At 43.5% G+C, this 16,697-nt stretch overlaps 1 protein-coding gene across 1 annotated transcript; it reads right to left on the bottom strand.

Moving 5' to 3' along the window:
* Positions 1-556: 556 nt before the first annotated feature.
* LOC148537904 (uncharacterized) lies at positions 557-15,203 on the bottom strand. Its single transcript, XM_088460133.1, is given in 6 exon segments — positions 557-626; positions 3,185-4,189; positions 5,094-5,166; positions 5,169-5,949; positions 10,606-14,210; positions 14,768-15,203. Coding segments are annotated over 6 exon segments (5,970 nt in total).
* Between the last annotated feature and the right edge of the window lie 1,494 nt (positions 15,204-16,697).

Raw genomic sequence — 16,697 nt, 5'->3', positions numbered from 1 at the left:
TTTAGGCACTAACGTGGGGTAGGTTAGCGTTAGGCACTAGGGGGGAGGTTAGGGTTTGGCACCACTAAGGGAGGGTTAGGGGGGGAAAGGGGAGGGTTAGGTTACGTACCAGCCCCAGGCCCATATTCAATTTGGAGTGAAAACTCGGAATCGGCAAAAAAAATTCGCCGATGATGTCATTTCGCCAGGCGGAAAAGTATCGCCGTATTCAATTTAAGAATATGCTGGCCCCCATTTTCAAGTACCCCAAATTTGCTGGGAGAAGTTATTTTCTGCAAAAAAACCTCCTGAATACTATTCTTCATCACTTATACAAAAACGCTATTTAGCAGCTATTGAGCCCGTTTAAAACCACCATGTAACCCTCCTTTTTACCACTACAGACAGGATCTAAGGTGATTACTATTCGCTTGGATATAAGTGCCTCCACCCAAACTATTATTGGTCGTCTGGGAAACCTGGTAAATTAATGGTGTGATGTACAATGGTAAAACATGCAATCCTATTGTATGTGTACATTCATTTAAGATGCATATGACATATAATAATACTTTCTTTATGATTTACCACTGCTGTCCTTTCTTCTTTTGTAGGAGGCCGCCGACTGGGATCCTTCCTGACTTTCACTTAAGTAAGTATAGCTCAACAATTAACAATTACCAGTTCTTAGTCTTTATAAGATAATAAATCAAAGACATGCACAGATATTACACACTTGCAATACAGTATCAATTACAGAATATAATATTATTCTCATCGAGCATTTCTATAGAGTCCTTTACCCCTATCCAGTTCTGCTGTACCTCACAGGGAATGTCTCTTATAAATATCCCGTGGTAAAATGTCACTTTGTTACATGGAAACACAAAGGCCCTCATTCAGAGCCGTACGCTCTGAGCAGAGCGCACGCTCTGAATGAGGGCCGGGCTCCATTTTCATGGAGCGTCCTCCTGGACGCTCGTATAGCTGTGGGTCACCACCCACAGGCTATACGAGCGTGCATTTTGATGGCCGCGATGGTCGTGACCATCGCGACCATCGAAATTGCGAGCCGGAGCCTGCGGTTGAGGTTTTCAACCGCAAGCTCCGGAGTGATTTTGGCTCTATCAGAGCCAAAATCACTCCCACTGACATCACTAGTGATGTCAGTGGGCCGGCTTCTGACGGGAGGCATTCCCATGGGAACGCCCCCGTCAGGGAGGCACGCCCCCGGCACGCCCACCAAAGGGGGCGTGCTGTCAATCAACATTGACAGCACGCCCCCTTTGATCGGACACAACGAGCGAAGGAAAGTCCTTCGCTCGTCGTGTCTGGCGCATGCGCACGACGGAGCTCCCTCCGTCGTGCGCATGCTCAGTGCAGATCATCGACCCACTTGCGAGCGGACAGCCGCTCGCGAGTGGGTCTGAATCAGGCCCAAAGTCTTGTATACGTCTCCCTAGACTGATGTAAAGTTTCGGCAAAGTTATACTTTCTCCGGGATTATCTTGCTCCGCAACTCATAGGTATAAAGTAATTCAACCTTCCTGAAAGGAAAATGCTCCCCTGGGGGAATTGGGGCAGAGCCAGAGTAGTAAGCGATATGATATATCAGTATTTCAATTTGTTACAGGATGCTAGGGAATATTACCCAGGACTTTAAACTCCCACCTTTCTGTGACAATAATTCCCCGGTGGCAGTACTGGCTGGTTTCACGAGTAGGTATTATGGGCTGCCGTTGTAAAGAGGATTAGTGTAATCTGCTAAATTGTTATAAAATTTCTTCTTAATGTTGGCTGTGCACTCCTACATTTCCTGTACACCTTAGTCTGCTCCCTTGTATATATTAATTCTCCCTTAATATAACGCCTGTAATTTATAAGATCCTTAGATTAAATGATGAGTTATTTTTACTTCAGCGTTCCTGCTTATAACTGTGAAACAGTCTATATGGATGCCCTGTGGCTGTTTTACTTCAGGGGCTATATTCACTGTCAATGTTCCTGGCTTATACAGTGAAACAGTCTATAGGAATGCCCTGTTGCTGCTTTAATCCTGGGGCTATATATATTTCTCCTTTTCTGCCATGGAATATATATATGTGGGGATGCAGGAATAGATTACTCACTCACTACCACTGCAGCGCTGCTGGGCACAGAGAAATCGCCTTCTGAATCCTTGTCTACAGGCAAGGCTTGGAGCTGCTGCTGCTGCTGCTCTAGTATTTCTGAGCCCCGCCTCCGACTCCTATTGGCTGCTGGCCGAATCCCCCTGTGGCCATCACAGAGAGTTCCCTGTGACCACTTCCGCCGACTCTCAGTGCGGCTGATAGCCGGGGAAGGTCTTCCTGTCACTCCCCCGTCCTCCGGAGCCGGACCCCACCAGCGCGCCCTGCCGCTGGAGCTGCGGATCGCCTCTGGCTCCCACACAGAAGCCCCACGCTGGCACCGCTATCGCCAACCAGAGCGCCTATGCTCACAGAGGTCAGTGCGATGCGGTCACAGGAGGGGGGAACAGCAGACTGACTCAGTGGCACTAGCGCAGCCCTTAAGTACCTTCTCTCATGCCGCGCGACCTCCCTGCCTTCCCGCTCTCCACGCGAGCTCCCTCTCTCCCTGCTCACGATGCATCTGGAAGCTTCCAGTGCTCGCGCTCCCTGTGTCAAACCAGCCCAATGTAGGTGCTCCAAAACGCCATCACTGCTCCTGCTGTGGCTCTATCCCTCCCCTCACATTCTTAACAATAAATATATACACTTTCATATACAACCTTATAATATAAACAGATCAATGTATGCTTATCCTATCCCTATATATGTATATATATATATATATATACATATATATACACATATACATATACACATATATATGTGGGTATCAATGTGTCACAAAATGCACCAAGGTGCCAGACAGCACTCTCAATGCATTCAATGCACATCAACCCCAATATGTACTTATTCTAGTTTACCCTAGTGTTAATAGGGCTACAATATCTCCCCCTGTTAATCTATGTAATTCCAGGGAGTAGATTACCATCACCTAATATCATTCTAGTGACTACTAGTAGCTATCCCTATCCTCCGGTCTCTGTGTGTATCCAAAATAGGGCCAATTAAAAACTATACTGGGATGTATTACTCTATCCACCCTTCTGGGCACCCCCAGCTGATCATAGGTCAAAATCACTGGTGGCCTTCTTTGCCTTCTGGACCTCATTCTATCCCCTAATTCTTTCATGTCACTTTCCCCGCAACCCGAGCAGCTTTCTTGTAAACTTCCTTCATCTTTTTCCATATGAGGCTCACTATTAGTTTTACAATTATTTGTACTATCTCCTACACTCCCAACGCTTTCTGGCAGAATCTCAGGTAAGTATTCCATTTGAGGGGAGTTTTCCACATAAAAGTATCCATGTCTCTCATCTTCAATCCCGTGTTCTTCGGTATCGCTTAGGTCCAAATGGCTTAGCGTTTGTTTTATCGTCTTCTCTTTTGTTTTTCTTTCAGACATCACCACCTCTGAAGGCTGAAAACTATCCAGTCGAATTTCATCTCCAATAGGAAGCAAGTGTTGCCTATGGTAAGTATATACTTTGTTAGATCCGTCTTCTGGTATGATTTTATACACAGGCAAATCCGAAAACTTTTCCACCACTACATAAGGCTCTTCCTTCCAACGGTTAGCTATCTTAAATTTTCTAGGTACCCCCAATTGTCTAAGAAGTACTCTATCTCCAGGAGCTAACTCCTGGTTGTGAACCCTTCGATCATATAGGGTCTTGTTTTTCTTTGCAAGTTTATTAGCTGTTTTGTTAGCTAATTCAAAGGCGGTTTGCAATTCACTCCTGAGATTTTCAACATACATAGTATGGGAAAGTGGTGATTTGGGTGTTGGATTAATCCCCATACACACATCTATAGGAAGTTTAGCTTCCCTCCCAAACATTAGGTAATAAGGCGATAAGCCTGTAGATTTGTTTTTAGTGCAGTTATAAGCATGTACAAGTTTGTTAATATATTTTTTCCACTTGTTCTTATCCAATGGATTCAACGTGCCCAACAAATTTAGTAACGTGCGGTTGAACCGCTCGGGTTGAGGGTCACCCTGAGGGTGATAAGGTGTGGTCCTGGATTTTTTTATGCCACAAATGTTGCAGAGTTCCTTGATTAACTTGCTTTCGAAATCTCTCCCTTGATCTGAGTGCAACCTATTTGGAAGGCCATAGTGTACAAAGTATTTTTCCCATAGGGTGCTAGCTACAGTGATAGCCTTTTGATTTGGTGTCACGTAAGCTTGTGCATACCGAGTAAAATGGTCGGTGACTACCAACACATTACACCTCTTCCCAGCTTCAACTTCAAGGGTCAAATAATCAACACATACAAGATCCATAGGACCAGTACTGTGGATATGTCCCAATGGTGCTGATCTGTTTGGTAAGGTCTTCCGTAGAACACAATTTCCACACGATTTGCAGTACTTTTCAACCTCAGTTCGCATATTGGGCCAATAGAACCTATCTGCCACTAACCCAAAGGTTTTCTCCACCCCCAAATGGCCATGGTCATCGTGTAGAGCATGCATCACTGTCTTCCTGTATTTACTAGGTAGTACTATTTGACGTTTCTGGCTTTTTCCTACCCTTAAATCGATTCTGTATAAGAGTCCATTTTTTATAAACAATTTGTTTCTTTGTTTACGCAACAACTGGGCTCCTTGGGAAGAATGGGAAGATTGAGTGAAACTGGCCGTATGTTGTTTCAGTTCTTCACACAAAGGTCCTATCTCTGGATCTTTCAATTGTTCCCATCGTAATTTTTTATGGTTAATCTTTGGTATTCCTTCCAACTCATCCACACTTAACCAACAGTATAAGAGGGGCAAAACTTTATCAGACGCCCCTAGACTACTAACCATTTCCTGACAATTTTCTGTCAATTCTCATGTGGTGGCACATTCCTTTGACATCCCCGGCTGGAACTTCTATCCATTCTTCCTTGGGTTCTTCTGCGGCCTGATTTGGGATTCTGGATAAAGAGTCAGCATCCGTGTTATTGACTCCAGGCCGGTATTTCAATTTAAAATCGTAGAGGGCCAATGCTGATAACCACCTATGCCCTGTGGCATCTAATCGGGCAGTGGTTTGAATGTAAGTTAACGGATTATTATCCGTGTGGACCACAAGGAAGCACCATAGAGATAATCGTGGAATTTGTCTACAACACACCATTTTAGTGCTAAAAACTCAAGTTTATGAGTGGGGTATTTTTTTTCACTGGGTGACAATCCTCGACTTACAAAGGACACTGGCCTTAACTGATCTTGTTGGATCTGGTATAATACCCCCCCTATCCCTTCTTGGGAAGCATCCGTATGCAAAGTATAGGGTAGCAGGGGGTCAGCATATGCCAATACGGGCGCCATTGTTAGACAGGTTTTAAGTTTCGCAAACGATTCGTCACATGCTTGGGTCCATCTGCTCCCAAAGGGCTCATTTGTTTGGTGGTATAATTTGAGCTCTTGCGGAGATTTCTTCGGAGAAGTACCTGTAGGTGGGTATCCTTTAGTCAGATCGGTCAGGGGTTTGGCTGTTTTGGAATAATTAGGCACAAATCGGCGGTAGTATCCGCAAAATCCTAAAAAAGAACGTAGTTCTTTCAGTTTGGTGGGTATGGGCCAATTATTAACAGCTTCAACTTTTGAAGGGTCTGTGGCTATTCCATGCCGGCTGACGATGTGGCCCAAATATTTTACAGACTCTTGGCACAGTCTACATTTATCTAAGGACAGTTTTAACCCTCCTTCTTCCAGCCGATCAAGGACTTTCAATAACCGTTGATTATGTTCCTCGAGTGTGTTTTCAAATATTATTATGTCGTCTAAATAAACAATGGCTTCCCTATAGTTCATGTCTCCCATGATCCGATCCATTGTTCTTTTAAAAGTGGCCGGAGCTCCCTTGATACCCTGGGGCATCATTAAGAATTCAAAGAAACCCAAGGGCCATATAAACGCGGTTTTCTCCCGATCTTTTGGGCACATGGGTATTTGGTAGAACGCACTTCGAAGGTCCAATACGGAGAACCAAGTACTCCCTTGTAAGCAATCTAATGCTTCATCAATTCATGGCACCACATATTGATCTGGCACAGTCCTCTGATTCAACGTCCTGTAGTCTACGCACATGCGTATATCACCATTTTTTTTCTGTGCAATCACTATCGGAGATGCATATGGGCTGCGGGACTCTATTATTATTTGATTCTCTAGCAACCCCTTTAAATGTATTCTGACGTCATCAAAATCTGCAGGTGGAATTTGCCGGGAACGTTCTCGGAACGGTGTTTCATCCGTCAACTTGATTTGATGTTCTGCCCCTTTTGCTACTCCCAAGTCCCATTCCCCTAGAGAGAAAACTGATCTCCTTTTTTCTAACTCACATATTAAGTATTCCATATCTGAGAGGGAAATGTCGCTATGGCGGAAACACTCAGTAAACCCACTCTGTCCATCACACTCTACACCTCCCATCCCTGTCTGCACATTCCATGTATTAACTGAAGGTGTTGTCTCATTTTCTTGACACCATTCAGCAAGCCTGTTATATATGTTGGTGTTGGTTCCAATTATAATAGGAAGTTCACTTCTCCCTCCTGGGATTTCTGGGCATATTAGGGCAATAAACGGTATCTGAACTTCTTTGCCATCAGCACTGGTCACTTCCAATATTACGTGGACATACCCTAGATAAGGGTATTTCTCCGTACTTAAACCCCAAATTACTAGTCCGGTTAAAGGCCTGATGGGGATTTCAAACATATGTTCCCGATACCATGATTCAAATATTATAGACACCTGGGAGCCACTGTCTAATAATACATTACATGGGCTCCCATTTACCTTTGCAGACACAATTGGGGTGGGTCCTAATAAGCCTTCAGGTAGAGCGCCATTCCACCAAGTGTTCCCCATAGCGCATGTACTAATTTCTAGGGGGCCTGTGAGGGGGTCACAGACCTCCCCCGTCCGTTTCCCGGCTCCCTGAGATCTCTGCCCTGTTCAGGATTTGGATGAAAATTGTCATTGTGCACAATATTCTGGGGGCATTCATATGATAAATGTCCCCTTCTTCCGCATCTATAGCACCCCCTATTTATAGGCCGGACTCCTCGGCCCATTCCTCTCCTTGAAGTGATAGAAGTATTCACCCCTCGTCGTGTTGAATTGGCACTTTGTGAGGCTATGAACCTATCTATTTTTTCATTCTGTTCTTCCATCATTTTAAGTATTTTTGACTAACATGACGGGGTTTCTACGGCGGGTACTACCACTTTTACTTTTTTTACAGTGTTTTCTCTCAATTCTATCATTGTTTCCTCCAGCTTAACGTCTTTCATTAATTCATTAAAAGTCGGGGGTGGTTTCCGTATTTCCGAACACCTAAGTTTTTGGGCTACAGGGTCTGATGTTAGAGCACCCCTCAGTAACTGCCTCATTCTACTCTCATCAACCTCTTCTTTTTTTATTCCGTCCTTCTCCACTATTTTATACAAAAGTTTGTCCAATCTAAACAAGTATGTGCTCAATTTCTCTCTTGGCTCCTGGAATGTGTGATGGAGCCTTGAGATTAGATCACCTACATCTTCCAGTGTCCCGTATGCATAGTCTAATGCTTCGAAATAGATATCTAATGTGGCATCCGGATTGCTCCTCCTAGCGGCCTGAATGACCCCCATGGCAGGTCCCCTCAAGCTTTCGACTACCCTTTGTTTTTTTATGTGATCAGGGCATTGCCACTCTTCAGTCTGCTGCACAGCTGCCTCTTTCCATGCATCATATTGTTCTTCCCCAGCAGGTACTGGTTCTATACCGGAGAAAATTCTTAACCTCCTATAACTTCCCTCGTAATGCCATCTTTCTAATTGAGTGACTACCCGTTCCATAATGTTCTCAAACTGACTCCCACATTTTTCCTCACTATTACCCGTGTCTCCTCCATTCTCTCCCTCATTACTTCCTTTAGTGGAACTGACTTTTTGTGTCGGCATACCGGTATCCTCCGATTCTCCTGTTCGTGGCCATATTATGCTCCATCTCCTCCCTGAATTATAATCTGCGATCATCATGACAGGGATCAGGTTAGGGTCTAACTCTCTTTCATTTTCTATAAGTATGGCGCATACCAACCCTAATTCTCCTCTCCATTTATCTACCACTCGAGGTTGTATGATCCCACATAGTGTTCTAACTTGCTTAATTATGTACTCATCTGTGAATTCTGAGAAATTTCCTCCCACTGCAAAACACCTTTTTGGATCTACCCCTTTACTCTGACACCATAGATACAGTTCATCCCTATTAAAACATTCCATTTTCCTTTCCTTTTACTGCTTACTGGGTATCCCTCGTATCTCAGCAGTATGCCTCCAAATGTAACCCTCCTTTTTACCACTACAGACAGGATATAAGGTGATTACTATTCGCTTGGATATAAGTGCCTCCACCCAAACTATTATTGGTCGTCTGGGAAACCTGGTAAATTAATGGTGTGATGTACAATGGTAAAACATGCAATCCTATTGTATGTGTACATTCATTTAAGATGCATATGACATATTATAATACTTTCTTTATGATTTACCACTGCTGTCCTTTCTTCTTTTGTAGGAGGCCGCCGACTGGGATCCTTCCTGACTTTCACTTAAGTAAGTATAGCTCAACAATTAACAATTACCAGTTCTTAGTCTTTATAAGATAATAAATCAAAGACATGCACAGATATTACACACTTGCAATACAGTATCGATTACAGAATATAATATTATTCTCATCGAGCATTTCTATAGAGTCCTTTACCCCTATCCAGTTCTGCTGTACCTCACAGGGAATGTCTCTTATAAATATCCTGTGGTAAAATGTCACTTTGTTACATGGAAACACAAAGTCTTGTATACGTCTCCCTAGACTGATGTAAAGTTTCGGCAAAGTTATTATACTTTCTCCGGGATTATCTTGCTCCGCAACTCATAGGTATAAAGTAATTCAACCTTCCTGAAAGGAAAATGCTCCCCTGTGGGAATTGGGGCAGAGCCAGAGAAGTAAGCGATATGATATATCAGTATTTCAATTTGTTATAGGATGCTAGGGAATATTACCCGGGACTTTAAACTCCCACCTTTCTGTGACAATAATTCCCCGGTGGCAGTACTGGCTGGTTTCACGAGTAGGTATTATGGGCTGCCGTTGTAAAGAGGATTAGTGTAATCTGCTAAATTGTTATAAAATTTCTTCTTAATGTTGGCTGTGCACTCCTACATTTCCTGTACACCTTAGTCTGCTCCCTTGTATATATTAGTCCTCCATTAATATAACGCCTGTAATTTATAAGATCTTTAGATTAACTGATGAGTTATTTTTACTTCAGCGTTCCTGCTTATAACTGTGAAACAGTCTATATGGATGCCCTGTGGCTGTTTTACTTCAGGGGCTATATTCACAGTCAATGTTCCTGGCTTATACAGTGAAACAGTCTATAGGAATGCCCTATTGCTGCTTTAATCCTGGGGCTATATATATTTCTCCTTTACTGCCATGGAATATATATATGTGGGGATGCAGGAATAGATTACTCACTCACTACCACTGCAGCGCTGCAGGGCACAGAGAAATCGCCTCCGGAATCCTTATCTACAGGCAAGGCTTGGAGCTGCTGCTGCTGCTGCTGCTGCTCTAGTATTTCTGAGCCCCGCCTCCGACTCCTATTGGCTGCTGGCCGAATCCCCCTGTGGCCATCACAGAGAGTTCCCTGTGACCACTTCCGCCGCCTTCCTGTCACTCCCCCGTCCTCCGGAGCCGGACCCCACCAGTGCGCCCTGCCGCTGGAGCTGCGGATCGCCTCTGGCTCCCACACAGAAGCCCCACGCTGGCACCGCTATCGCCGACCAGAGCGCCTATGCTCATAGAGATCAGTGCGATGCGGTCACTGGAGGGGGGAACAGCAGACTGACTCAGTGGCGCTAGCACAGCCCTTAAGTACCTTCTCTCATGCCGCGCGACCTCCCTGCCTTCCCGCTCTCCGCGCGAGCTCCCTCTCTCCCTGCTCACGATGCATCTGGAAGCTTCCAGTGCTCGCGCTCCCTGTGTCAAACCAGCCCAATGTAGGTGCTCCAAAACGCCATCACTGCTCCTGCTGTGGCTCTATCCCTCCCCTCACATTCTTAACAATAAATATATACACTTTCATATACAACCTTATAATATAAACAGATCAATGTATGCTTATCCTATCCCTATATATGTATATATATATATATATATATACATATATATACACATATACATATACACATATATATGTGGGTATCAATGTGTCACAAAATGCACCAAGGTGCCAGACAGCACTCTCAATGCATTCAATGCACATCAACCCCAATATGTACTTATTCTAGTTTACCCTAGTGTTAATAGGGCTACAATATCTCCCCCTGGTAATCTATGTAATTCCAGGGAGTAGATTACCATCACCTAATATCATTCTAGTGACTACTAGTAGCTATCCCTATCCTCCGGTCTCTGTGTGTATCCAAAATAGGGCCAATTAAAAACTATACTGGGATGTATTACTCTATCCACCCTTCTGGGCACCCCCAGCTGATCATAGGTCAAAATCACTGGTGGCCTTCTTTGCCTTCTGGACCTCATTCTATCCCCTAATTCTTTCATGTCACTTTCCCCGCAACCCGAGCAGCTTTCTTGTAAACTTCCTTCATCTTTTTCCATATGAGGCTCACTATTAGTTTTACAATTATTTGTACTATCTCCTACACTCCCAACGCTTTCTGGCAGAATCTCAGGTAAGTATTCCATTTGAGGAGAGTTTTCCACATAAAAGTATCCATGTCTCTCATCTTCAATCTCGTGTTCTTCGGTATCGCTTAGGTCCAAATGGCTTAGCGTTTGTTTTATCGTCTTCTCTTTTGTTTTTCTTTCAGACATCACCACCTCTGAAGGCTGAAAACGATCCAGTCGAATTTCATCTCCAATAGGAAGCAAGTGTTGCCTATGGTAAGTATATACTTTGTTAGATCCGTCTTCTGGTATGATTTTATACACAGGCAAATCCGAAAACTTTTCCACCACTACATAAGGCTCTTCCTTCCAACGGTTAGCTATCTTAAATTTTCTAGGTACCCCCAATTGTCTAAGAAGTACTCTATCTCCAGGAGCTAACTCCTGGTTGTGAACCCTTCGATCATATAGGGTCTTGTTTTTCTTTGCAAGTTTATTAGCTGTTTTGTTAGCTAATTCAAAGGCGGTTTGCAATTCACTCCTGAGATTTTCTACATACATAGTATGGGAAAGTGGTGATTTGGGTGTTGGATTAATCCCCATACACACGTCTATAGGAAGTTTAGCTTCCCTCCCAAACATTAGGTAATAAGGCGATAAGCCTGTAGATTTGTTTTTAGTGCAGTTATAAACATGTACAAGTTTGTTAATATATTTTTTCCACTTGTTCTTATCCAATGGATTCAACGTGCCCAACATATTTAGTAACGTGCGGTTGAACCGCTCGGGTTGAGGGTCACCCTGAGGGTGATAAGGTGTGGTCCTGGATTTTTTTATGCCACAAATGTTGCAGAGTTCCTTGATTAACTTGCTTTCGAAATCTCTCCCTTGATCTGAGTGCAACCTATTTGGAAGGTCATAGTGTACAAAGTATTTTTCCCATAGGGTGCTAGCTACAGTGATAGCCTTTTGATTTGGTGTCACGTAAGCTTGTGCATACCGAGTAAAATGGTCGGTGACCACCAACACATTACACCTCTTCCCAGCTTCAACTTCAAGGGTCAAATAATCAACACATACAAGATCCATAGGACCAGTACTGTGGATATGTCCCAATGGTGCTGATCTGTTTGGTAAGGTCTTCCGTAGAACACAATTTCCACACGATTTGCAGTACTTTTCAACCTCAGTTCGCATATTGGGCCAATAGAACCTATCTGCCACTAACCCAAAGGTTTTCTCCACCCCCAAATGGCCATGGTCATTGTGTAGAGCATGCATCACTGTCTTCCTGTATTTACTAGGTAGTACTATTTGACGTTTCTGGCTTTTTCCTACCCTTAAATCGACTCTGTATAAGAGTCCATTTTTTATAAACAATTTGTTTCTTTGTTTACGCAACAACTGGGCTCCTTGGGAAGAATGGGAAGATTGAGTGAAACTGGCTGTATGTTGTTTCAGTTCTTCACACAAAGGTCCTATCTCTGGATCTTTCAATTGTTCCCATCGTAATTTTTTATGGTTAATCTTTGGTATTCCTTCCAACTCATCCACACTTAACCAACAGTATAAGAGGGGCAAAACTTTATCAGACGCCCCTAGACTACTAACCATTTCCTGACAATTTTCTATGTCAATTCTCATCTGGTGGCACATTCCTTTGACATCCCCGGCTGGAACTTCTATCCATTCTTCCTTGGGTTCTTCTGCAGCCTGATTTGGGATTCTGGATAAAGAGTCAGCATCCGTGTTATTGACTCCAGGCCGGTATTTCAATTTAAAATCGTAGAGGGCCAATGCTGATAACCACCTATGCCCTGTGGCATCTAATCGGGCAGTGGTTTGAATGTAAGTTAACGGATTATTATCCGTGTGGACCACAAAGGAAGCACCATAGAGATAATCGTGGAATTTGTCTACAACACACCATTTTAGTGCTAAAAACTCAAGTTTATGAGTGGGGTATTTTTTTTCACTGGGTGACAATCCTCGACTTACAAAGGACACTGGCCTTAACAGATCTTGTTGGATCTGGTATAATACCCCCCCTATCCCTTCTTGGGAAGCATCCGTATGCAAAGTATAGGGTAGCAGGGGGTCAGCATATGCCAATACGGGCGCCATTGTTAGACAGGTTTTAAGTTTCGCAAACGATTCGTCACATGCTTGGGTCCATCTGCTCCCAAAGGGCTCATTTGTTTGGTGGTATAATTTGAGCTCTTGCGGAGATTTCGGAGAAGTACCTGTAGGTGGGTATCCTTTAGTCAGATCGGTCAGGGGTTTGGCTATTTTGGAATAATTAGGCACAAATCGGTGGTAGTATCCGCAAGATCCTAAAAAAGAACGTAGTTCTTTCAGTTTGGTGGGTATGGGCCAATTATTAACAGCTTCAACTTTTGAAGGGTCTGTGGCTATTCCATGCCGGCTGACGATGTGGCCCAAATATTTTACAGACTCTTGGCACAGTCTACATTTATCTAAGGACAGTTTTAACCCTCCTTCTTCCAGCCGATCAAGGACTTTCAATAACCGTTGATTATGTTCCTCGAGTGTGTTTCCAAATATTATTATGTCGTCTAAATAAACAATGGCTTCCTTATAGTTCATGTCTCCCATGATCTGATCCATTGTTCTTTCAAAAGTGGCCGGAGCTCCCTTGATACCCTGGGGCATCATTAAGAATTCAAAGAAACCCAAGGGGCATATAAACGCGGTTTTCTCCCGATCTTTTGGGCACATGGGTATTTGGTAGAACCCATTTCGAAGGTCCAATACGGAGAACCAAGTACTCCCTTGTAAGCAATCTAATGCTTCATCAATTCGTGGCACCACATATTGATCTGGCACAGTCCTCTGATTCAACGTCCTGTAGTCTACGCACATGCGTACATCACCATTTTTTTTTCGTGCAATCACTATCGGAGATGCATATGGGCTGCGGGACTCTATTATTATTTGATTCTCTAGCAACCCCTTTAAATGTATTCTGACGTCATTAAAATCTGCAGGTGGAATTCGCCGGGAACGTTCTCGGAACGGTGTTTCATCCGTCAACTTGATTTGATGTTCTGCCCCTTTTGCTACTCCCAAGTCCCATTCCCCTAGAGAGAAAACTGATCTCCTTTTTTCTAACTCACATATTAAGTATTCCATATCTGAGAGGGAAATGTCGCTATGGCGGAAACACTCAGTAAACCCACTCTGTCCATCACACTCTACACCTCCCATCCCTGTCTGCACATTCCATGTATTAACTGAAGGTGTTGTCTCATTTTCTTGACACCATTCAGCAAGCCTGTTATATATGTTGGTGTTGGTTCCAATTATAATAGGAAGTTCACTTCTCCCTCCTGGGATTTCTGGGCATATTAGGGCAATAAACGGTATCTGAACTTCTTTGCCATCAGCACTGGTCACTTCCAATATTACGTGGACATACCCTAGATAAGGGTATTTCTCCGTACTTAAACCTCAAATTACTAGTCCGGTTAAAGGCCTGATGGGGATTTCAAACATATGTTCCCGATACCATGATTCAAATATTATAGACACCTGGGAGCCACTGTCTAATAATACATTACATGGGCTCCCATTTACCTTTGCAGACACAATTGGGGTGGGTCCTAATAAGCCTTCAGGTAGAGCGCCATTCCACCAAGTGTTCCCCATAGCGCATGTACTAATTTCTAGGGGGCCTGTGAGGGGGTCACAGACCTCCCCCGTCCGTTTCCCGGCTCCCTGAGATCTCTGCCCTGTTCAGGATTTGGATGAAAATTGTCATTGTGCACAATATTCTGGGGGCATTCATATGATAAATGTCCCCTTCTTCCGCATCTATAGCACCCCCTATTTATAGGCCGGACTCCTCGGCCCATTCCTCTACCTGAAGTGATAGGAGTATTCACCCCTCGTCGTGTTGAATTGGCACTTTGTGAGGCTATGAACCTCTATATTTTTTCATTCTGTTCTTCCATCATTTTAAGTATTTTTGACTAACATGACGGGGTTTCTACGGCGGGTACTACCACTTTTACTTTTTTTACAGTGTTTTCTCTCAATTCTATCATTGTTTCCTCCAGCTTAACGTCTTTCATTAATTCATTAAAAGTCGGGGGTGGTTTCCGTATTTCCGAACACCTAAGTTTTTGGGCTACAGGGTCTGATGTTAGAGCACCCCTCAGTAACTGCCTCATTCTACTCTCATCAACCTCTTCTTTTTTTATTCCGTCCTTCTCCACTATTTTATACAAAAGTTTGTCCAATCTAAACAAGTATGTGCTCAATTTCTCTCTTGGCTCCTGGAATGTGTGATGGAGCCTTGAGATTAGATCACCTACATCTTCCAGTGTCCCGTATGCATAGTCTAATGCTTCGAAATAGATATCTAATGTGGCATCCGGATTGCTCCTCCTAGCGGCCTGAATGACCCCCATGGCAGGTTCCCTCAAGCTTTCGACTACCCTTTGTTTTTTTATGTGATCAGGGCATTGCCACTCTTCAGTCTGCTACACAGCCGCCTCTTTCCATGCATCATATTGTTCCTCCCCAGCAGGTACTGGTTCTATACCGGAGAAAATTCTTAACTTCCTATAACTTCCCTCGTAATGCCATCTTTCTAATTGAGTGACTACCCGTTCCATAATGTTCTCAAACTGACTCCCACATTTTTCCTCACTATTACCCGTGTCTCCTCCATTCTCTCCCTCATTACTTCCTTTAGTGGAACTGACTTTTTGTGTCCGCATACCGGTATCCCCCGATTCTCCTGTTCGCGGCCATATTATGCTCCATCTCCTCCCTGAATTATAATCTGCGATCATCATGACAGGGATCAGGTTAGGGTCTAACTCTCTTTCATTTTCTATAAGTATGGCGCATACCAACCCTAATTCTCCTCTCCATTTATCTACCACTCGAGGTTGTATGATCCCACATAGTGTTCTAACTTGCTTAATTATGTACTCATCTGTGAATTCTGAGAAATTTCCTCCCACTGCAAAACACCTTTTTGGATCTACCCCTTTACTCTGACACCACAGATACAGTTCATCCCCATTAAAACATTCCATTTTCCTTTCCTTTTACTGCTTACTGGGTATCCCTCGTATCTCAGCAGTATGCCTCCAAATGTAACCCTCCTTTTTACCACTACAGACAGGATATAAGGTGATTACTATTCGCTTGGATATAAGTGCCTCCACCCAAACTATTATTGGTCGTCTGGGAAACCTGGTAAATTAATGGTGTGATGTACAATGGTAAAACATGCAATCCTATTGTATGTGTACATTCATTTAAGATGCATATGACATATAATAATACTTTCTTTATGATTTACCACTGCTGTCCTTTCTTCTTTTGTAGGAGGCCGCCGACTGGGATCCTTCCTGACTTTCACTTAAGTAAGTATAGCTCAACAATTAACAATTACCAGTTCTTAGTCTTTATAAGATAATAAATCAAAGACATGCACAGATATTACACACTTGCAATACAGTATCGATTACAGAATATAATATTATTCTCATCTAGCATTTCTATAGAGTCCTTTACCCCTATCCAGTTCTGATGTACCTCACAGGGAATGTCTCTTATAAATATCCCGTAGTAAAATGTCACTTTGTTACATGGAAACACAAAGTCTTGTATACGTCTCCCTAGACTGATGTAAAGTTTCGGCAAAGTTATTATACTTTCTCCGGGATTATCTTGCTCCGCAACTCATAGGTATAAAGTAATTCAACCTTCCTGAAAGGAAAATGCTCCCCTGTGGGAATTGGGGCAGAGCCAGAGTAGTAAGCGATATGATATATCAGTGGCCGCCGCAGTTTAGAGGAAGAAGCGAGGAAATCTCTGTCAGCCAATGGAGATCCTGGCTTCTTCCCTTCCCCGCAACGGCGGCGACACTCCTCCATTTCGGGAAATGG

This window comes from Taudactylus pleione, unplaced genomic scaffold (genome assembly GCF_031769625.1).
Source record: "Taudactylus pleione unplaced genomic scaffold, aTauple2 ptg000042l, whole genome shotgun sequence".
In the NCBI taxonomy this organism is placed as follows: Eukaryota; Metazoa; Chordata; class Amphibia; order Anura; family Myobatrachidae; genus Taudactylus; species Taudactylus pleione.
The sequence above is the reverse complement of the archived record's forward strand: the minus strand, read 5'-3'. Positions and strand labels throughout refer to the sequence as shown.